At 41.1% G+C, this 23,557-nt stretch overlaps 3 protein-coding genes across 9 annotated transcripts; 1 reads left to right on the top strand and 2 right to left on the bottom strand.

The window, feature by feature from the left end:
• Positions 1-1,285: 1,285 nt before the first annotated feature.
• Positions 1,286-6,861, bottom strand: ruvbl2 (RuvB-like AAA ATPase 2). Of its 3 annotated transcripts, none has more exons than XM_046411820.1 (14): positions 6,839-6,861; positions 5,092-5,146; positions 4,892-4,947; positions 4,429-4,570; positions 4,128-4,257; positions 3,979-4,045; positions 3,729-3,835; positions 3,535-3,628; positions 3,220-3,438; positions 3,007-3,125; positions 2,594-2,713; positions 2,383-2,512; positions 2,079-2,193; positions 1,286-1,668 (listed from the first exon to the last, which is right to left on the bottom strand). In XM_046411820.1, exons 2-14 carry the CDS (start codon positions 5,144-5,146, stop codon positions 1,643-1,645), a joined length of 1,380 nt encoding a protein of 459 aa, XP_046267776.1. In that variant the 5' UTR covers positions 6,839-6,861; the 3' UTR covers positions 1,286-1,642. The 3 variants fall into 3 exon arrangements, with proteins under 3 accessions (XP_046267776.1, XP_046267773.1, XP_046267775.1); XM_046411817.1 differs by lacking the exon at positions 6,839-6,861 and adding an exon at positions 6,375-6,510; XM_046411819.1 differs by lacking the exon at positions 6,839-6,861 and adding an exon at positions 5,810-5,911.
• On the top strand, positions 6,666-23,513 carry ftr82 (finTRIM family, member 82). Of its 4 annotated transcripts, none has more exons than XM_046411814.1 (9): positions 6,666-6,938; positions 7,077-7,102; positions 18,557-18,988; positions 20,354-20,449; positions 20,874-21,107; positions 21,438-21,597; positions 21,701-21,757; positions 21,980-22,042; positions 22,128-23,513. In XM_046411814.1, the coding sequence occupies exons 2-9, from the start codon at positions 7,091-7,093 to the stop codon at positions 22,646-22,648; spliced, it is 1,575 nt and encodes a 524-aa protein (XP_046267770.1). In that variant the 5' UTR covers positions 6,666-6,938; positions 7,077-7,090; the 3' UTR covers positions 22,649-23,513. The 4 variants fall into 4 exon arrangements, with proteins under 4 accessions (XP_046267770.1, XP_046267767.1, XP_046267769.1 ...); XM_046411811.1 differs by having other exon boundaries at positions 18,371-18,988; XM_046411813.1 differs by lacking the exons at positions 6,666-6,938; positions 7,077-7,102 and adding an exon at positions 14,379-16,748.
• On the bottom strand, positions 9,529-14,031 carry ftr83 (finTRIM family, member 83). 2 transcript variants are annotated; one of them, XM_046411816.1, is made up of 8 exons: positions 13,362-14,031; positions 12,956-13,051; positions 12,530-12,763; positions 12,137-12,296; positions 11,918-11,974; positions 11,283-11,351; positions 10,628-10,710; positions 10,256-10,397 (listed from the first exon to the last, which is right to left on the bottom strand). In XM_046411816.1, the coding sequence occupies exons 1-7, from the start codon at positions 13,935-13,937 to the stop codon at positions 10,658-10,660; spliced, it is 1,245 nt and encodes a 414-aa protein (XP_046267772.1). In that variant the 5' UTR covers positions 13,938-14,031; the 3' UTR covers positions 10,256-10,397; positions 10,628-10,657. The 2 variants fall into 2 exon arrangements, with proteins under 2 accessions (XP_046267771.1, XP_046267772.1); XM_046411815.1 differs by lacking the exon at positions 10,628-10,710 and having other exon boundaries at positions 9,529-10,397; positions 13,362-14,030.
• Positions 23,514-23,557: the final 44 nt, after the last annotated feature.

The following is a 23,557-nucleotide window of genomic DNA, read 5'->3' as shown; positions in this document are numbered from 1 at the left end:
TGTAGCCCGTGGACAGTGGTGCGTAGACAGAGTGGGAACCAATCCAAGAAAACCTGCTCACACCCCGAGGGCCTGGGCTGAATGTGATCTGTAAACAATGATTTGGACTCACAGAGACAATGAAGAAAACATGTAAAGGTCAAGTTTATTCCACCCATTCTGCTGGGTCTGGTGCAATCCTGCCATGAGTGTCCAAATTCTGATTAAGATTTTCACATTTTAACGAAGAGCCCTGTATTTTACATACGAACTGAACCCTGATGAATTCTAGCCCAGCTGTAATCCAACCAGTGAATCCATCAGATGTGGTGGTAGGCAGCAGCCTCGTGGGACTGAGGGCGATTTATGGGATGCAGGCAGCAGGGTAATCCACACAGGGCCCTCTCCCATCAGCACTAAACATTAAATATTCATTTAAACAAAGGAGACAGTCTGTGCTGTACTCCAACTATATGCAGGTAAAATTGACTAATCTGCTTTACGTAGCTTCTTGATAGATGACTGTAGGTAATATTCGTGACTGGGAGTACAGATGTGGTTTTAATGAAATTCCTGCAATAAGTCTGATTGATTGAAAACATTATGGAAATTCTCCAAAATGTCAACCAGCTGCAATATAGAGACTTTTCATCATGTAATGTGGTTTCTAAATTATATGCAGCAGCCAATGACCAGATGATTAATAACATTTTCTCAAATGTTGAAAAAAAATTATTATCATTAACACGGCAAACAATGTCGGGATGATGGGATTATCAGCACTAAGCATCATTGTTGAAATACAAAAGAATGTAAGTCCGGGCAGTCTGCTCCACTGTGTGTGTGTGTGTGCGTCAGAGCAGGGTAGCACCTACAGATTATCACAAAGGGTGTGGGAGTGAGGTGTGGATTAGCTGCAGCTATCTGCAGTATGATCTCACACCCATCATACAATAAGGAGGCTTTAATAAACTGATGCTACTGGAAGATATTTTTAAGTTGTCAGCAATGCTGTTTGACTTGCTCGTTGGAAAGCGTGGCTGGGCATCACTGCATTGTTTGGAGAAAAGACATGGACAAGAGAGATCTGAGAGCTCCACCTTGTGGGTATAATTTGAACAAGTGCATTTGTCGGTCAACTCAACTCCACTGCAGGAGAATGGGACAAAATCCACAGCATGTAACCAAAAACACTGTCTTAAAGACAAAGGCTCTGAATATACTCCCAAATGGATGCACTGGGCTCACTGCTATAGGGGGTGCACATTGTGTCATTTATTTCAAATGAAAACAAATCATCACAGTGTTGTGCTGAAAGCCTGTTTAATCATTTTCATAAAAATAAACCATGTAAAGATGAGTAAACAAAGAAAAAACACAAAAGGAATGCATATTCCTGCCACAAGGCATCAGTGATGAACAGAATTATGGTTAATTCAAAATGAAGTCACTTTCCAGTAAATAAATCTGAATCCAAACAAAGCAGAATCAAAGGTGAACAGGGCAGAAAAATGGAGGGCAATTCAGTGAATTTAATACTTTTGAATTCTGTCTTCAATGTAATTCAGTACTGAAGTAAAATCCAGTTCTAACTTGACTCCAACCTCAGGGGAAACCAGCAACATAAAAATTTCAGAGTCAGAAACCAAAGCAGTCGTCTTCATTATGAAGTGTCCATTTGAACAGTTTCTGAAACATAAGAACAGACACATTATGTTTATTCACCTTTAAATATAAAGAAAAAAAATCATTAGTCTCTTAAAAATGTCCATATTACATTCTGTTTTTCATTATTTATTTCAAGATAATTTTGCCTTCTTTTCATATGTTTCTCTTTTCTGCTCTGCTGTGAAACTACAGACCAATCAGCTCTATGGACGGCAGTTTCAATATGTATGTCAAAACTGAATCTTCTCTAATGACTGGCAGATTACAGCAGTGTCTCCTGGGAAAGAAAATGTTTCAGGGTTTTGACACCTTGCTTGACATTGATTTAACTTGTGCTTGTGTGACTGCAGCGTCAAAGTGAAATGTTGCTGGGTGGGTTCCAAACCTGAGGAATTACTGCCAGAGACAGAGAGAATAAATAACAAACTCACGTGTTTCATTAAAGAGGAAGGAATCCTGATACTCCTTCATGTACTGGGAGGATCTGGCCTCGTCCAGGAACAGAGAGTAAACCCTTTTGATGTCCTCCACCTGAACTTCTGTTCCCTGCAGGAGCCAAGACACACAGAGGACATCAACACTGAGGCTACAGGAATTCACAAACAACTGAAATACAATCTATCGAATGATAATAAATAAAAATAAATAAATAAAAATGCAAAAACCTTGATAACGATTGACTTCTGAAGTGTCGGAGCCGCAGCAATCCAATCTACTCGATCAGACTGAGCTTACCTTGCGTTTGCGACACACCAGTCCAGCAGTGCTGATCAGCTGGATGGCGTAGCGCAGTGACGTCTCCATGCCGATGCGAGTCAGAACGGTGTGAGCCTCCTCGCTCAGCTCAACATCCTCCTCCTCACATCTGAAATAAAACCGTGCAGGTTTACTTCTCTTTAACGACACTAGGAAGAAGCAAATACAGACGATGAATGCAGAGTCTCACCTGATCTTGAGGATCTGCTTCGTCTCTTTTTCGGTGTAAGGGGAGGTGGCGATGATGAGCAGCCGATCCAGAAGGTCGATCGGGATGCCATGAGGGCTCTGATAGTTTGTGCCGCGGATACTGAGAGATGTAAGAATGGATGTTCAGTGTCATATATTTAGTATTCACACATGAAATATGGTATCATTTATTTGACCACGTTTTTTGATTACTCTTGTTTCTTTAGGTTGAAAAATCAGATCAAAAAGGTTTAGAAAGGAACTTCAGAGATTTACAAAATGAATTCTGAGAAACCTGAAAGTCAGCATTGACAGTAGTCTATCAAATAACCAAATACATATGTTATTATAGGAAATAAAAATAAAAAGAACACAGATGATCAGATGAGAGGAAAATGTAGGGGTAAACAGTACCGAGTGATGCCTCTGTTGGTGGCCATGATGAGAACAGGGGACAAGTCGCTCTCCAGGGCACGGTTCAGGAAGGAAAAGCACTCTATATCCAGCATATGGACCTCGTCAATAAATAACACCTGGAACCCCAAATATTATTAGTCAAGTACAATCACAGGCAAAGCAATATAAAAACACACACACACACACACACACACACACAGGTGAACCTACCCCAGGGATGATCTCTGCTTTGCCTTCTTCTCTCCACTCACACACTTTAGCATTAATCTGCTCGCGGACTTCAGACTTGATCTCTCCAGTGTCTCCAGAGAAGAGAGCCAGGAAGCCTTGTGTGCGGCTGTTGATGACGTCGATCTCATGGAGGGACACCGTGTGGACCACCTCTTTCCTCTTCTGCAGTTCTCCCTCTGGACACTGTACAAACTGTGTCTGCAAGAACAACACAAGGCCATGGCAGTTGAAAATCTGCTGCTGCCCATGAGTGTGAATCAATGAAATCTTATTGACGTAACAGTTGCAGGATACCTGAGCTCCCATGGCATCATAGTCTCTGGCTCTGGTGAAGGAGCGGCCCAGCTTGCTGATCTTTCCAGTGGCTTTGTCAATGGTAATAACATCTCTGAGAGGAAACAGAGACAGACAGTGTAGATCATGTACGGCTGACCGACAGGCCTAAATGATTCTGATAAATAGAGATTAATGAACAAAGATGAACTCACCCTGCCTGAACCTTTTCTTTACTGAGACTGTCAATCATCTTGTTGCCAAGGTCATATATCGTCTCCATCTCAGTCGTCTTCAGAGTCAGCTTACCCACCTTGGCACCCTAAGATGCAGTTAAACATATACAAGTTTATCTTTGATGACAGCAGAGTGTGTAGCAGTGAAATATTTTCCCAAAAAGGGATTAAAGAATGGCTCTGCAAGTAAGACACGAGTGCACTCATATCCAACACTCAAGCAGCCTACCGTTCCAGTGGCTGGTCTATCAATCTGGATTTCCACCACCTCCCCTTCAATAATCTCTGTCTCTTCTCTGTAAAAGAAAGCCATGATGAAAAGACACTCATTTCAAACAACAAAAATCACAAACGCAGACACTGTGTTTGTTTGCTTACTTGATCCTCACACCGATGGCTTTTCTAAAAGCCTGGCTCAGTGCCTCAGTTTTGCTCATCTCCAGGGAGAAGATTTCACTACCGGCCAGCGCTGTGAAGGGTGTATCAGCGCCAAGAGATTGGGCGATGCCTGCATTAAAAGAAATGAACTAACTCAGCTACATCTTCTGGGAGCAGAAAGTCTTGCATTAATGAAAACATAACTTCAGCCACTTACATCAATGTAAGGCAACAATATGACTTCCAGAGAAGGACAATGAAATGATATTGTGTTCTGGACAGCCTCCAGTGTGGCCCTTACCCATAGCGATGGCAGTCTTCCCTGTGCCGGGCTGGCCAGCGATCAGCACTGCTCTTCCAGCAATGTGGCCATCTTTGATCATCTCCAGAATGACCCCTGCTGCCCGACGGGAGGCCAGCTGGCCAACCATCCCCTGGGACACCTGCAGGTGAAAAGGAGCAGGTATCCATGAATCCAAATTTGACACATAATAATGCACATCTGTACATCCATCTGTGCTGGACACAATAAAAATTAAGCATTTTCCAAAATTTCAAGACTTTGTACAAACCCTGTGAAATCCAACAGATCTGTTGGATTGACAACATTTTTGCTTAAAATCCTATACAGAGCTATTCTAACAATTGCTTGACATAGATTGGAATGACAGAAAGAGTTTAACTCTAAATGCATCATTTTAAGTGTTAAATGCCAACTAAACAGAGTACAAGTCCCACGGCTACATACTAAGACTTAACGCTACCTGTCTTGGCTCCAAAGCATCATCCAAACCAAGGCCACGAATGTGTGAGTGTGCTCCTAAACACAAGATGACATGAGCGTGTCAATATTAACAACATTTGGAAGAGGTACTACAGACCAGGTACCAGTAGGACTGTCCTAACACAAAGCTCATCAACTCGTATCCATAAACGGCTGAACAATGTAAAATTGGATGCTTACCAATTCTCTCGATCCGAGTGATATCACGAACCTCTGGAACCTTTGTAGTCGCCATCTGAATTTATTTAAAAGACAGCAGAAAAATAACTAATATAATAATAAATCATTACAAAAAATGAATACTACTTTCAGTCCTTTTAACACCCCTGCTACTGGAAAAAGACCCTTGTTTGAAAATAAGAAAGGGCTATGGGACATTATAACAACACTGTAACACAGTAAAGGGCAAAGGTTTTATCAGTGTTGCAGAAAAGATTCAGATCTTTATATTCTAAATTAAGTCTATCTAGCTGTCTGCAGTCTTGAATTTCCCTTGAGATCAATAAAGTATCTATCTATCTTCATAGAAATTCATGACACAACTGAGCAGATGGTAATATTATTACCTTAAAGAACAACATCGCACAGTGGCTTATGACATCTAAAAGGTATCGAGAAACTGAAAATCTGACTTAAAAAAAAAACAACAACATTGAACTACGGGTTCAGAAGAGTCTCTGCCTTGTGCAACAGAGATCTGCTCCTGACATCAACAGCTAGGAGTGAACAATGGGGTTGAGAAACTTTGAAGGAACATGAAGGACGAAGAGGCTTGGAAACCGATCTGCTGCTGAATTAATCAAAATTTGAGATTTCGACTCATTGATTTCAAATAAAATTAAAAGTTACATAGATATTTCAATTCACTAATTCTTATAACGATTACTAATAAGTTTACCAGTGTATTCCTGGGTTAGGGCGATTTCTTTGTATGCTTCCGACGAAGAACAAAATCGAGTAGTTTCAAGTTTTAGCCCAGGTCTCGGTGCTAATAATAAGTTACTAAAACGAGTTGGAGAACAACAATTTAACTTACAGGAGTCTGTCGGTTGTCATAGTGACAGGTGTAAGGATGCCACAACAAAAGAGTAGGATAACGTTTGCCAACTTGATGTGTCTTTTAATTTGTCATGTTGACTTTTTTTTACAAAACAACACCCGCCTCGAATACCAGAAACAATAACCTGAGTCAAATGATATACGTAGGCCACAAATCGTACCTGTCATCTCCTCGACAGCGTCAGTACAGTAAAATACTATACCAACACGAGCTAATGTTGTGTTTGCTAACTAGCTAGCTTTCATTCATTGGTTTTCTATCTGCAGTACCTATTTTTACACGCCGCCTCTTTATGCTAGACTATATAGAAAGGGCCTAAACGATAGTAAACATATTCTGGTTTAAATATTTGGAAAACAGAAGTGTAAAGTGTTTATTAGCTCTCACATGAATGTAAACTCACCCGTGCAGCCACACTACTGAAAATGTGAGAATGCGGCGCTTCTTTCTGATGGTGCGCAGGGCAATTGCGTCCGGAGAGAAACAACTATTTTAACTGTGGGCCTATAGACTGTGAAATTGACCGCCCCCTACAGTCATGGTGGCAAAGAAAAGCCTAGTTAAGAGGTAAAAACAATACGTTAATCAAATTATAGGTCACTTCGGCCAGTGCAGCTGAAACGTTTTGTATGTTTGTATTTGAGAGTGTACATTTAAAGTTAAATTACGCCAAGTGTGTAGACCAGCAATGAGACTGCGAGGTTTAAATTACGCGAGGATTTCTACCTCTAGCTAACTAAAACAAGACGTCTAAAAGTAACACCTGTTACTGAAATGTTTCCTCGTTGCCCTGTCATTCTTGGTAGTGGAAAAACGACAGGTAGGATTATGCAATCACTTCAGACAATGAAAAGTTTACACAACAACCTTATTCCAAGTAAGGAGACAAACAGGGAGAGTTTGTTCAAGCAGGAAGCTTGCGCCGTGTTGAAGAAAGAGTAAGGCCTGTGTTTGATATCAGTCACAGGTAAGCTGGGCCAGTGCTGTCTAGGCACTGACACTTATACACTTGTATATAAATATATGTATATATTGTATGCCATAGTTCTTGCACTGTTTAAGATTTATGTTACTATCTCTGACAATGATTCATCTCCCTACACAGAAGACTGGCTGTAGATGACATCCTTGGTAAGCACTGCATACTTTTCCCCACTAGAGGTAGCAAGGCTCCCAAGTGATTTTTATTAAAAACTAAAGTGTCGAGCAGCTACAGCAGCACTGATGACTCCTGACCAGATAAACTTAAATAATACCAAGGGTCTGCATTTGGTCAGGACTAACTTCTGATTTTTTACATGCTGCTTGTTACAAGCTTACTGTGTGTAAAAATCAAACAATTCACTGTGATATTATATTAACTTTTGGTGTATCTGTAGCAATTGAAAGCAGCAATTAAAATCACCAGTCTTTTCATGAAGAACATCTGAATTAGCTGGGGATTGATATCATTGATGTACCACATTTACTAAAGTTGCAATATGCTTTGCTTTTAGAATGTTAATCTGCAGCTACTCTTTCCGTCTGGGGAAAATGGAATTCTGCAAAACATATCAGTTAAGGATATATCATTGCTCACCCACTGGCTATAACCTTAAGGATACTGGAGGAGTTTTTCATATCCTCTCAACTGCATCTTCAAAGTTCTCCCTTAAGGCTGCAGTTTTAGGATTCCACAATATAAACTCACTTTACTCAAGCATCACATGATACTGAAAGTTATACAAGAGCTGAAACAAAACCTTTCATTTGTCAGTGTCATCACTTTTGATGTTTCCTGCTTTCTAATCTTTGACTTGTGTATTTGTCTTCTGTCCCATATAAGTAAGCAAGCTGTGTAAGATAATAATAATAATAATGATAATAGTATCAAGTTAAGTTTTGTCATTGTTCTAGTCCCAATGATGGCAACACAGTCTTATGATAAGGCTACTTTGACATTTTGAAGAATTTGTCAAGAGAAAAAGTGGTTTAATTGATACAATAATGAAGTGGATCGTACTTTTATAGCTACTTGTATGAAGAAAAAAAGGGCCCATGGGTTGCATTGCTAACAGCCTGAATCCAGACTTCTAATGAATAACTCAGTGTTAAAGCTCTTCAGAGTCAGACTGGACCACACCTTAGTCCTCCAAACGGCTGCTCGAGGTGCTTCAGCCATATGTGAACTCAGGAGCCTCTCAGTCACACCTCACGTCCTCCTGTTTCATTCCTGTCAGACCTCCACAGAAACAACTTTGTTGCTCAGAGCAGGAAACACTAACACATTTTCTCACACTGTCTCACAACTGATGCAGTTTATTTTTATAATGTTTAATGCTGCTGGTAAGGCATAGTAGATGTGTGTTCTTGCTGAACTGGAAACTGAAGTATAGATATTCTAACTGAAGTGCCATACATTCTCTACAGCTAGTTACTTGTGACTGTCCTCATTTTTTAAAACCGGTTAAACATAGAGAAACAACAGAGAATAGACATGAATCTGATTCAGTGAAACTTGAATGACTGAATGAACAGTTCTCTTCCATCTCATGCAGGCTGAGAGGTAATTAGATTGTGGAGTGTATAGTGCATCTGGAGTATTCACACCCCTTTGCTTTTTACATGTTTTGTTATCTTACAGTCTCATTCCATAATGGATTAAATTCATTTGTTCCCTCAAAATTGTACGCAAAATATGCCATAATGACAAAGTGAAACACGTTTGCTTGAATTTTTTTGCAAATTTATTAAAAGTCAAAAAACAAAAATATATGTACATAAGTATTCACACCCTATGATCAATACTTTGTTGAAGCCTCTTTGGCAGCAATTACAGCTTCAGGTCTTTTTACATATGATCCTATAAACTTATTTTTGGGCAGTTTCTCCCACTCTTCAATGCAGAACCTCTCAAGCTCCATCAGGTTGGATGGGGAGCGTCAGTGCAAAGCCATTTTCAGATCTCTCCAGAGATGCCCAATAGGGTTCAAATCTGGGCTCTGGCTGGGCCACTAAAGGACATTCACAGAGTTGTCCTGAAGCCTCTCCTTTGTGATGTTCGCTGTTTAGGGTTGTTGTCCTGTTGGAAGATAAACCTTTGCCCCAGAGGTCTACAGACAATTCCTTTGACTTCATGGCTTGATTTGTGTTCTGACATGCACTGTCAACTGTGAGGGCTTATATAGACTGGTGTGTGCCTTTCCAAATCATGCCCAATCAACTAAATTTACCACAGGTGGACTCAACTCAAGTTGTAGAAACCTCTGAAGGATGATCGATGGAAACACGATGCACCTGAGCTCAATTTTGAGTGTCATGGCAAAGGGTGTGAATACTTGTGTACGCTGCATTTTTTGTTTTTCATTTTTTATAAATTTGCAAAAAGTTCAAACAAATATGTTTCACTTTGTCATCATGAGGTATTTTGTGTAGAATTTTGAGGGAGAAATTTAATCCATTTTGGAATGAGACTGTAGCATAACAAAATGTGAATACTTTGAAATATGAATACTTTCCAGATGCACTGTATGTGGTGAAAGTGGGAAATAAAAATGCAACAAATATATTAAAATGTATCTTGGCTATAAAAGGTTTATTGATAAAAATAAATGTATCATAACATGGATAAATGATCACATGGCATATTTCAATCATGTACAGTCTTCATTCTTTGGAATGATCGTTTAAATCCTCATTCACTTTATACACCTGATCTTCCTTGATTTGAAAAATATTCACAGTCATCAAGAACAGTTTCCCTCATACACATACTGTATAGAGTCAACAAAACTACAAAGTATCCAATTTATAAAAGAGCAATTACATATCATCAAAAAATATGAATGCTTTTGTTCTGTAAATCCACACCAAAACTGAATCACAGTTGTGCAGTGATCATCGGGGAGTATCTCATTTAATCACAGCTGGATGAGTGTGATGGCTGACTCATACCAAACCCAGAAGCCTGGATAGACAGGCTCAGTAAAGGAGGCCTTGAATCGGTGGATGAGAGACATGGTGTCCCCTACGGTGTAGAAAGACAGGGTCCCTCCAGCGTGGTCTAGGAACACTCCTATACGTGATGAGTAGGGTGCGTTGATCTCTATCTGGTCTTTGTTGTGGCGCGCTGAGTAGCTGGAATCGGAACAGAAGAGGCTCCAGGACTTGCGGTTGTAGCCGATGCGGCAGCTGTCTCCGTAGCCCGTTCTCTTGATGCCTTTGTAGGTGACTCCAATTGCAGCCCCCTCCCCGCTCCAGTCAACCTCCCAGTAGTAAGCTCCTCCGGAGAGAGACTCCATACACAGGACCTGGGGCAGGGAGTCGAACCTGGCAGGGTTGTCACTGTAGGACTGTGGGTCTCTCTTCAGGGCAGCTTTCCTGTTCCCTCGAGACAAGTAGAGCTGTCTGTAGGCTGTGTTCGAGTCCAGAGTGAGCTGCTTGGCATCTAGAAAGATAAATTGAACATTTACTTCACAAAAGGAAATATTTAACTTAGTTGCTTGAGATAAATGTAAATGAGGAAGCCCTAGATGAAGCCTCTGCTCAGCTTAAAGCACCCTTCACCATTGCACCACCACTCCTAACTAACTTCTGCAATAGCATGATTTGGATTAAAAGTGGGAGACCCTCTGACTGGACACAGAAATCAGAATAATCCCAGGGGTTAGATGTCACCTGTCTGCTGTGTGCCTCCACCTCTCCAGGTCACACTTGGTGAGACACCCGGTGGCCTCGGCTAGATCTGCCCGGCCTATTATCTGGAATGCCAGAGGTATTAACACTGCTTGTGAGTTTGACCACAAACAGAAGTTCATCTAACAAAGTGCAATTGTAACTGTAGGGTGAAACCCATAACCCCCTGATAGTTTGCTTAAAACAGAATATTCTTATAAAATCAGGAAAAAAATGGATGTTTTTTTCCAAAGATAAAAAAGATTGACATTTAGTTAATTATTGTTGTGAATGGAAATACTCATATTTTTATCTTCTATTTTTTTTTTTTCCCTGATTTGACTCGTCAGTGAACGTCAACTCCTTTATGCCCTCAGTTTAAAAAGGAGAGGAGCACTTAAACTGCAAAGTCAAGTCAAAAATAATCACAAAAGCTGTGTAAATGCCAGCTAATGTATTTGTAACTAGTCAGTCCCAGTCTGTCAGCACTACAGGACGTATGGTAGTTAATACAGTCAGATTTTGTGGTCAGCCAAAGGGTCTGACAGAGAATTTCATCAGCATTTAATTTGCCCCAAGCAGTGAAATGAGCAGAGGGAGCAGTGATGTGCGTCAGTGCAGAAAACAAGAAATCCGCATCAGAAACGCTGAGACTCACATCTCAGGAAATCCTCCCTGTACTGAGGTTCCTGGACTGGTACAGACTTGTACATGGCAGCTTCATCACCTGTGAAAGCAAATACGTGTATCATGTCAGAAAATGGCAGTATTTTGGATTAAAAGGCATTAAAATGCTTTGAATTTAAGAGTTTGCTGATCTAGAATTACTTTTCATTAGCTCATCATATTAATCACCAAAAATGAACCATCAGTGACTGATACAAAACTTTAAAAAAGGATAGTGTTGATATTCTTGTTATATTAATCCAGAGTCTGGCACAATATCTAGAAATCCTGCCATCATCACTGAATCTGATCTGGATGATCAAAGAGCATAAAGCTCTGTGTGTTAAAATAAACTCAAATGGTATCTGATATCCTAACCAAAGTAAACATTTAACCCAGGACAAGCAAGTGACCCCAGGCTACCCTATAATGAATGCTGTGCTCCAGCCATGACCCAGCATCAAACATGATTGAACAAAGCCCTATTGACGACAAGGGAAACTATAAATCTGACTTTCCCTTCTTAAAGTATCCAGTTTGGGTCTATTAAATAAATACCGTAGCTCTGCTGAATTTATGAATTGTTTAAAATAAAAAAAGGATATTTTTCTTGAATGGCTGACTCACTTTTCACTGAGCGTCTCTTTTTGGATTCATCCAGCTGGCAGAAGGTCATTTTGTTGACTGCAAAAAATATAAAATGAATGAGTTAACATGTTAACAGTGCGTCCTTAACATGTTCACGGTGATACTAGAGGGCTGAAAATGTATCAGACTATTCAAATTCAATTCTGTGTTTTTCTCTATTTTTGAACTTCATGGTCTTGATGCTGCCTCCTCCCTCACCTGTCTTGGCTACCTTAACCAGTTCATCGTTGCTGAATTCGTTCAGGTGCTGTTTCATCTCAGAGACGGCTTTAGTGACCGGGCCGAAGGTGAAGTAGGGGTTGACGCTGACTGTAGGCAGCTCCTCAGCCTCAGTCTGGGCTATCAGCATGTGGTAGCTCTGATCAGGAAAAAACAACAATACGCTTAATTTAGCTTTTGTTTTCTGTTTCTTTTTTCATTTTGCACCATGCAGCACATTTTTAGTGTAAGACAGTACAATATCATTTAGTAGTCACACCCACTAATACGTATTTGGATGAACTTAACATTATACATGCGCTAGGCGTGATAATTTGTAACACAAGTCTGTCTGTTTCTGTCTGTGTGGTCCATCAAGTGGTTGTCAGTTACCTGGATGAAGTGGATGTGGTCTTCAGTGCGGGACAGCTGTGTGATCTCATTGTCTCTCCTCTTTAGATCTGCGATCTCGTGGTTCAGACGCTCCAAGTGGCCCTCTGCGTTGTTGAGGGCTGCTCTCTTGTTTGAGGTGATCAGCTTGGCCATCTCCTGCTGCAGTCTCTCAATGGAGCGGATCATGTCACCGAACGTCTTCTCACATTCCTGCAGTGCTCTCTGGGCTGAGTTCTGCACAAGAAATATGGATGCATGCTATTAATTAAGTGGGTGTCACACTGGTTTTACCAGCACATTGAGAGTAGCTGTCATCACTCCTACATAAAGGAATGCATGTGTGTGTTGGTAGTTGATTTAACCTTCCATTTAGTATGGAGTGGTTAGTCTGGTCTTGTCTGTCTGATGAATGGTCATGGCACAAACCTTGAGTGTATCCACTGCTTGTTTTAGTTCCTCCATCTGCTTGAGTCGGTCATGAATCTTCTCCTGGATCTCAGCCTGGGTGGCGCCCAGCCGTTGCTAGGAGAAAAATAACATTAAATTAAACATTGGACTTTTACAGTTGACAGTGGAAGCCGTACGTGTAAGTAGCAGCCTTGTTATCGTATGGGTGTGTCTCACTCAGTGTTTGAGGCTTTGTTTTATGGCCTTGTGTAATGTATTGTAAGCTGCCCTTTCATGCATGACATGCCACTAACGCAGTGACATATGTCACCATTGATTCACAAATGACAAAAGTTTCATGCACGTTAAGCAATACTTGTCATGTTGGGCAAAGCACATTTTAGCAGAATTACCAGTGTTGTCACTTGTTACAAATGTTACCTACCTGCTCCTCCGCCCTCTCCTGCTCAGCAGAAACCATGTCATGACCTTTGTGTTCTTTCACTGTGCACAGCACACAGATGCACATTTGATCAGTGCGACAGAACAGCTCCAGACCCTTCTGATGCTGGGGACAGATCTGTCTGTCCAGGTGGCCGATTTCATCCACCAGCTTGTGCCTTTTAAAAGTGGCTGATTCAAAGTGGGGCTTGAGATGTCTCTCACAGTATGAGGCCAGGCACATCAGGCAGGTCTTGATGGCTTTTTGCTTCCTGCCAATGCAGATGTCACAACCTACATCCTGGGGTCCTGCGTAGTTGTAGTCTGGGGACGGAGGTGGAGGTGGAAAGGATTCGCTGTTGCGTTGGATCGTGGAGTGCCGAGAGCCTCCGATGCGTCTCGGGGTGGGCCTCTTGTTGTAGGTGACCCTGCACTCTGGGCATTGATACGAGCCCGTGTGGTCAGCATGGTCCCAGTATGTCTTCAGGCAAATGGAGCAAAAGATGTGGCCACACGGGATGGACACGGCATCTCTGAGGTATTCCTTACACAGGTAGCAGTTCTCCTGGTCCGACGACATGCAGTCAACTTAGAGTTGTTCCTTGCAGTGCAGTGAAGATGCTGGGAAGGCAGTGAGTGACTTGTGTCAGTGCAGTGGCAAAGTGATCTTACAGGTAGTACAGGTGCAGGTTTTATAGAGTAAACAGAAGGGGAGGATAAACTGGTTAAGCCGAAACCAGTCAAACAAGGGCGGGGCAAGCAAAGTACACACTGAATGCCTCCGTCAGCTACAGAATCTAATCAGAAGGAGTTAACTGTGAAGTCATAAGGCTTGGCCTTAAGTGTTGGAAGCAATATTGTAGTTTTTTTTTTTTTTTAAATTTCGATACCAGCAAAATAAAAAAAAGTATAACATAATAAATGCAATATAGACCTTGTGGGATTTTTTGAACAAGGGGTGCAAACAGAGCACAATAATGCTAGTAGAGTTTGCATTCCATAAATAGATGAATTAAAGCCAAAAGGCGCTTTCTGAACAATAACTAGTTATCTATGAAACAATGCAGCGTAGTGTAAAGAAACCACAGGGTGTCATTCTGTACAGTTGAGTGTACTCTAATTGCTGAGTGTTGGAGATAGGCTGGAGACAGACTGTTCCCTTTGAGCATGTGGTCATACCCACTTAGTACAAACTGAATTCAAGCTTGTTGTGATTTGTGGTTAAAGGATGAAATGTAGCTTCCTTGGCCTCAGTTAAATTCACTTGTTTAGGCCCTCTTGAGCCAGTGAGATTTCTCTGACCTTCATTTTAACCTGTAACCAGTTAATTATTAACTCTGTTTTACTTAGCATGTAATTACCACTAATTTCGTTTGACAGGATACCTGCAGTTTCTGTAAATCAACACTGGAACTCAGTTGGGACATCATCTCAAATAAGAAAAGGTGCTCCTTGAAACCATAACAATTACAAGAATGTTTTCTCTTCTGAGCAAAATACCTTCATCTGTAGATTTCATCTTACAGTGAGCACCCCTCCCAACCAAGATGGAGTTTCGGGGCTGTTGAAATGGAGATAGGAATGCAACTACACTTGATAGCCCAGATAACAGGAGGGCTGAGAAAGCCTGCTTAAAAGATTCCATTGTGTTAGAGGCAGCAGTGCCAGGGTCTGTTGTCCGTCAACAACAGTAACTATGGCAGACATGCAAGACTAAATGTAGCATCTTATTTGACAAAAGGCTCCATGAACAGGTGGTATGCTCTTACACACAGCACTGACCCAGACTTGATGTAGTGGTTTATAAAGTGATGAAAACTAAATTATACTAATACTAAATTTCAGACAAAGATTTTGACCCTCAGAAGATCCTGCTCAAGGCCAGTGGTTTTCAGTGTGGGGTAAAGGGACCTCCAGGGATCCTCGAGGAGGTTCCAGGGGTCCTCCAGCATGATGGGCAAATCTATTTTCTTGTATTTTACCCATAGAAGCCATACATATTTCTTACACGTTCTGTAATAAATCATCTGCAGGTGAAAGTCTTATCAGATGGGGAACCCTCGAACAAAATATTATTAAAAGGCGGTCCGTGGTCTAATTTGTGTCAGTTTAGGGGTCCTAACCATCGATTTAGGCAAAATTAAAATTTCAATTAAAAATGAAATTTTTTTGTATAATGATTTGAACACTGATGATTTTATCTAATGGTTTGACTAAAATGTATCTTCATATTTGATATTCATTGCACATACTTTCATTTATGTGAATTAAATAAGTCTTGTCCTATTTGTAACAGTGGCAACTAAAAATATATGGCAACAAAAAATATCAGTTATAGGTGAGTAGGTAAGTTGTTTCAGTGACTTGTTTGGTCACATTGTCGATAATAACAGTAGTATTTTAAATGGCACTTCAGCAGGCTTTCAAAGTGACTGTAAAACATTTTCATTTTTTGTTCTACACTTAACTTGCACTTTAACTCTGTTTTAAGAGATGGGTGAGGAGATGGACTTTGCTTCCATAAAACACAAATAAAAACGTTTTATGGAGAAGAATACAGTTCCTACACTCAACCTTGATACGTGAGCCACCAGACTCAACAATGGCTCTCCTTGACTTCTGTACCTGGTGAAAATTTCTTGCACCTGAGAATGTGTTTCATAGTAGATAAGCTTATCAGAGCAAATGTGTCAAGTGTGTATTACTTACACATGACTTTCTTGCATGACTTCATAATGGCTGCATGCTTTACCTGAAATTCCTGTGAATCATTTGTAAGATAAGTGCACATGTCTGATCTTATTTTTAAGTTTTAATTCAGCTGATTAACTTAATTGCTTATCATGTCTGTTGTGCCAGTCCCATAGTCCATCTTTTACAGAAAACCAGGCAGGCACAGGGAGAACTTGCAAACTCCACATAGAAGGGCCCAGACTGGGATTCAGTGTTATGTTATTTTATATTTTAAGTCAAATCTGCATATTAACATGACACCATAAAAATGTAGGACCAGTATTTTGTGCTTGGACCAGTATTTTGGGCTTAGTCTAGTGTCTATTACTACATCCTCCTTGGAATGCATCTCCTACAGACAGTCATCGTGCTCTGGATTTTGCTCTCTTCCTGGCTGAGGTTGTCGTGACAGCAGAGATGCTTACTCATGATGTGCTGTCTTTTCATTCTCACTTGGTCTCCATCTGTCTCAGTACTCTCCACCTTTATGTATCTACCTGCATCAACAAATGTGCCCACTGTTTTCCCATAACAGGTTTAAATATTGTGTCTTCCTGTTTTCTCAGCAATGTGGGTCCATACTTCCTTTGTTCAGATGGGTGTTTGTGTTCTCCTGCTCTCGCCCTGCAGAAAGCATGCTCACTGCACCTTAATGAAGGTTGACCTTTCTCCTTGAACTTTGACTGACTGTGGAGTTTCTGCCTGCTTCATCAAAGAGCACTGGGGCTTGCTACTCTATTATAGAGGCTTGTTATTAAGTCTTATTTAAGTGTGTTTTATTATATACATTATCTTACTTAATACTGACTTCTACAAAGACCTTTTTATTATATGTGCACTGTACACTCGTCACTTTTCTGTCATGAGTTAGAAACTGTCTAATAAGTCAAAGCTTCATTCAAAGTTTTGTCCCTTGGCAGCCAGCAGGTAGTTAATCTGTAAGTACAGAGCGCTCCCTTTACTCTGGAGGAAGGAAGGAAAAACTGGCTTATCAGAAACCTGACCAAATGTGGAGGGGTAAAACTGCCAAGTGTATGAAGTAATGCAAGATATGAACTGAAGGAGGAGCCAATGAATGTTTTGCAACCTTAAATTAATATATTTAAATTTTTTACCAAATGATTCTGCATCATATACAAACCTTTGATTTTAAGCAAGAATTCCTTTGTAGCAGAGGCTACAGTCTTGTGAATGGGGCTTAGTTTTGGTAGAAACCAGTAGACTGGGCCTAATTGAAATGTAAATGAAAGGCTATGATGTCAGCAGACACTTCATGTTGCAGGTCATACGGCTAAGTTATGCAACAACGAGAAGGGCGTTTATAGGAATCAAGACATGCAACAAAACTTGCAATGAAGCGTGCACACAAATATGTAAAAAATCCACTGCAACAACACACCTGGACCAGGCAGGACTGTTCTACAGGTGCACGCCCAGCCATGCATGTATGTTTCCGTTTACTGTCTCAACCATGAATATTTTCTTCCTGCTGCACAAACATCTACAGTTACAAATTGACTTGTAAAAGTGACCCGACAGGTCTGACTGGACACAGTGTAAATGTGACAGCGCTCAACCTTGGCTGCTCCTGGACAAACCACAGTTTAACAAAAAGTTCAACTTTTAGCAAGATTTATGTGATAAGAAGTAACAAGCAGGGATGTTTGAAATTACTTTGAAATTCTGCTTGAGCTCACAGTGTCTGTTTGTTTATTGGGTGGTCCCTTAAATTCCGACAGTACCTTAGGCTGCATTTGTGTTTGTCGGACTATAACCGGTTTAAGACAATGGCGATTCTGTCTGACAACAATAGGTGGAAATACAGCTGCCGAGAAGTGTGTGCACAGTGCTGCCACAGATGAGCCACATGAGAAATTTGAGAATAAAGGAAACTGCGGGAAATGGAACCTTTTTCTAGCTCATTCGTTGTCACTTCTTGGACTTTTCACATTTCATTCATTCTCCTTCTTTCACTCTGTTCTCTCTCGCTCTCTTCTGACTTCCCACCCTCTGTCTCTCTCTCTCTCTCTCTCTCTCTCTCCCCCTCTCTCTCTCTCTCCCTCCCTCCTTGTTCAACCTGCTTATCTGAGCTGGGCAGGGCTCGATATACTCACAGCACAGGGGGAGGGCCTTGTCTGCTTTCAATCAATAACCTCTGGAATTCAGAAATACAAGTAGGTCCTGTCTCTGGCAGGCTGTACCACACTCTTGAGGGCGGGCTCCCAGGCACACTCGACGAAATCTCTGTCTGTTCTTGGCATTCTCTGTCTGTTTCCACAGGTCTGACTGTGTTTTTAGTCCATCACAATGGCTGATCACACTTCTCCAGATTACTTCAGCTGCTCCTTATGTCTGAATCTTCTGAGGGACCCTGTGGCTATCCCCTGTGGCCACAGTTTCTGTATGGATTGCATCAGTGGCTACTGGAATGAGGCTGACTACACAGGTATTTACATTTGTCCCCAGTGTAAGATCACATTCACCCAGAGGCCTGTGCTGCGGCCCAACGCCACTCTGAGCATGGTGGCCGAGAAGATCAAGAAGAGTGGTATGAACCTCAACCTCAGCACATCCCAGGGGAACATCTACGCAGGACCAAGTGACGTCCCCTGTGACTTCTGCTCTGGGAAGAAATTAAAGGCTGTGAAATCCTGTCTGAACTGTCTGGCGTCCTACTGCGAGAAGCACCTGAAGCCACACTACGAATCAGCCACATTCAAAAGGCACAAGCTGGTGGATGAGCTGGGAAACCTGGACAGGAAGATCTGCCCGCAGCACCAGAAGTCCCTGGAGCTCTTCTGTCGAACAGACCAGATGTGTATCTGTGCTCTTTGCACAGTCAGTGAACACAGGGGCCATGACATTGTCTCTGCTGAGGCAGAGAGGAGTGAGAAACAGGTAAGAAACCCTCTTGTCTCTGTTAATAGATCCTTTCAATAGAATAAATACTGAAAGGCAAGGGAATGTTGTTGTTCACATGTCAGAGAAAGCACTTTCAGACAGCTTCTCAGTGTGATTTTATGTCAGAATGAAAAGCACTGTACTCAGTTACGTGAGAGACTCCTCTCCTAAGGCAACTCTAATATATTTGTCAGACAGATAAACTTTTAAAAAGAGACACATCCTTGATACATGAGTAGCATATAGTTATTCTGAGTGAAAGCAAGCAGGGTGTTTTTTGGGTTTTTTTTCCCCAGCTCTTGCCCCTGCGCTACGACTGTTGGTTGTACTTTGACCGATTTCGCCAATGCTATCAGCTAAACTGGCAGGCATTCACCGCCAAAACAAATCCTGTTCTCTGATTAGCTGTAGGGAGGGCAGGAGGAGTGTCATACTGCCTCTGAAAACTGCTTTTCAAAGAATGCGGTGTTCCAGCTGTGGGATAGATACACAGAAACTGTAGACTTCCTTGTTCTGTGTTGGTTCCCACCTGTGGGAGTGGGACTGTAATGGCACTGGAATGTCAGGAGTCAAGGCCCCCAACACCTCAAGATCCAACCAATGACAATGTTGTACGGCAGTACACATTCAAATGACTCACAGTTCACATTTCCTGTAAAACTATGTGGACCAGATAAAACTGTCAACAGATACTGCATGGGTGATTTGGTGTTGGGCTGTGTGATTTGAAGGATTTTAGGACCTGATGAAGTACCAGTTCAGCCTGCTGTTTTCTTTACAACAACGGGAGTCTGGTTTCTCTCATCCTAAGATTTACAACCTGAATCTAACACATCTCAGTCCGTCTCCCGCTCTCTCCCCTCCCCCTCTTATGTTCAGCCCCCCCTCAGATTCCCCGCATTCCTCAAGCTTATCTTGAAGAATGGGTTGGTGGGATTGAGTAAAAGCTGAATTAGAAGCCCTCTGTTCTGCATGTCAGTGCTGTGAGCACCTTGAAACATCTCTTTAAAAGTCAGGCAGCGGTACATTCACATTCCTAACATGGCCAGAATTCCATGACAGATTTTTTCCCCCCTCTCCCTCTGAGATAAAAGCTGGTCGTATTAAGAAGATTCTTTGAGTAGGGTTTATTAGGCATGCCGACGGGTCTCCCCAGATATTCCATAATGAGAAAGAATGTTTTTACTGAACTAACAAATATGAGGCTTTATATCTCAAACAATAAAACAGCATGACAAACTACATCTGATAGGTACTTCTGCATAATAAATTAAAGCAGGCCAATACGGCAAGTCAGCATGGGAGCGCATGCTTAACAAAACAGTGAAATAGATGGCTGTGTAATATGCCTTTGTTCTGCAGAAACTCTTGGGAGTCTCTCAAGCTGAGATTAGACAGAAATGCCAGGAGAGGGTGAAGGAGCTGGAGGAGCTGAAGACTGCTGTGGATTCACTCAAGGTAAGGATCATATGTTGATAATAAGGGTATAAAATGGCCAGAATCTAGCGATATAATACATATCACAACAAAAGGGTTGTGTTCGTTGTGTTTACATTACCCATTTGTGCTTACTCTTCTGTGGTTTAACACACCACAACATGAACCACTGCCACAGATCTAAAACTATTGTTTCAAAGTTGTCAAATGTTGATTTTTTTCAAGAATCAGTACAGTATCACAGAACATAATGTTGCAGCACTCAAGTGTATCTACATTTTCTTACACCCCTAATTCATATGTCAACCGATTTCCTTGAGTATTCGCATTTTAACCAGTAAACTTCATGTATGTCCATGTAAAGAGGAAAGACGTTGCTATAGGATATTGACCACAGCAGTAGTGACATCTGTAAAAGGCTGACATCTTGAGTTGTTGTGTCCAGAACTCAGCCCAGAGAGCCATGGTGGAGAGCCAGAAGATGTTCGAGGACATGATCCGCTCCATTGAGAGGATGAGGTCAGAGGTGACCAAGCTGATTGGTATCAACGAGAAAGCTGCTTTCAACCAGGCCGAGGCTTTGATCGAACGGCTGGAACAAGAGATTGATGAACTGAAGAAAAAGGAGTCGGGCCTGAAGCAGCTGTACAGCACCGAGGATCACATCCACTTTTTGCAGGTAACATACAGCTTTGGAGCAACTATTTGGGAAGAAGTGCAGCTGGAGTTCTTATTTAATTATGTTAATGTAATTTAGTGGTATCATCAAACACAAAGGCAGTTCTTTAACAAACTGATGCTGTCATTTATATGTCATTGTCATGACTTGGCATTTTTACTTGGATTCGAGCCAGTCAAATAAATTCTCTGGCATGAATAACAGCACTTTGTTATAGTACTAACAATATTATGAATTGAAATTTGAGTTGATAAATTATTGATAAATTTATTTTTAAAATCTATTGCTGAGATAGTTAATGTTGATGTGCGTTCATCCTTTTCCCATCAGAACTTCAACTACCTCTGCACCCCGACTGATGATGGCTTCATACCCAAAGTGACAGTGAACCCAGACTTTTCCTTCGCGGCAGTCAGGAAAGCTGTGGCTGAGATCAAGGAACGACTCGAGGAGTTTGGCCGAGAGGAGCTGCTTAAGATCTCCAAGTCAGGTCTGACCTGAGCAGCAGAAACACTGTACTTCTACATGATGGGCAGAACACACACACACACAAAAATTCAATTTGCTAAATAAGTATGTATTCTGTCTTACAGTGAATGAGGTCCCCGTGTATACAACAGAAAGTCGGACATTGGACAGAAGGAGCAGAGGTGACCACTGTCACGTCCTATGGCAATATAAGAACTGTAGGAGGCTGATTATTGTTTAGTTTGATAATGCAGTTGCCATGAGTTGGTCAAGGCAAACCAGAAATTGCATCATTGAGTCTTCAGTTGAAAACACAGCAAAAACATTAATGAAAGAATTAAAGGCGTGTATGTGGGCGTGTGTATGCAGTTCACATTGACCTAACACTGTTTATTCATGTGCAGGCAAAGAGATGACAGTGGACAACACTCCTCCAGAACCAAAGAGCAGAGCAGATTTTATCAAATGTAAGTATCTGGTGTATTTTCCTGATATATAACAATTTTACTCTTTGGTTACCAAATACTACAAGAATGTTTTCTTCTCCTGCAGACTTCTGTCAGCTGAAATTGGACCCTAACACAGCCTACAAGGAGCTGTACATCTCAGAAAACAGCAGAAAAGTCATCCGCACCAGGGACCTGCAGCCCTACGGGGAAAACTCAGAGAGATTCGACAGCTTCGCCCAGGTGCTTTGCCGGGAGGCCCTGTCCGGGGGCCGCTTCTACTGGGAGATTGAGTGGAGCGGGGAGTTCTCCATTGGAGTGGCCTACAGGAGCATCAGCCGCAAGGGCAAAGGCTCACTGTGTCTGCTGGGCTACAACGACAAATCCTGGAGTCTCCTCTGCTCTGACACAGGTTACTCTGCCTGGCACAACCGGGTGGACAAAGCCATCAACGCCCCCCACTCCCCCAGGATAGGTGTGTACCTGGACCACACTGCCGGTGTGCTGGCATTTTATAGCATAGGCAACACCATGACCCTCCTGCACAGGTTTGAGACCTCATTTGTTGAGCCTCTCTATCCAGGCTTTGGTGTCGGAACCTCAGTCAAGATCTGCAATGTCAAGTGAACACCAATATCTTAGTTCTCATTTGAAAATCTACAATATTTTTCCATGTTTCTCATAATATACAGCAATGCTTTTGAAATATATATTTTTGCACCTATACCAGACCACATTAATGAAGTTGTATTGCTTATTTTTGAAGAAATCAGTTTCTCTCAAATGTGTACATATTTGTTTCTAACTTTACACACCACGTATTATGGTTTGCATTGTGCTGACAGATCACATATGTTTTCTAAGACATTAATGGAATACATAATTAGTACATAATCACATAAGAACAAATCAGAGAGAAGTGTTACCCTTTATAGCATCTGATAATAAGTGCTGGATAATATTAAAACATGTCAGTATGTAATAGATGTCAGCCTTAATGAGCTGTAAATGTTACATGTTCCCACTGAGAGCTGTTCCATCACATTTTTACACAAATATTACTTTATAAAGTGTTAAGTGATGTTATTATAATTTATAATTAATAGAACCTGAGATAATCCGGTTATGACATTCTTGATCATTATCATCAACGTATATCATCATTATTGCATAATTAATTTAGATTGTATTGCGATCAGTATTAGTAATACAATAATGTTCATGTTGGTGTATTAAAAGACATCACTATTATTTCAACACATCTAGAAGAACATTTCATTGCATTTCTTTTTGTCATGTTTTGATATTATTATTGTCTTATCAGTTGCTGAGTTACATTACACCTTTTTTTTCACTTGAACTAACCCTTATTTAATTTCATGTATGTTTACTTATATAACGGACAACCAAAGCATAACTGATGTCAAGAAAAGACTTGTTTTGTAACAAAATTATTCATCAATAGTTCTAAATAAAGAGCTAAATGAATGGATTAATTTTTGTGTTTTTGAGATTATTTATCTAGTCCTGCATAAG

Source organism: Scatophagus argus, chromosome 14 (genome assembly GCF_020382885.2).
Source record: "Scatophagus argus isolate fScaArg1 chromosome 14, fScaArg1.pri, whole genome shotgun sequence".
Classification (NCBI taxonomy): Eukaryota; Metazoa; Chordata; class Actinopteri; family Scatophagidae; genus Scatophagus; species Scatophagus argus.
This window is presented reverse-complemented; position numbering and strand designations above follow the sequence as displayed.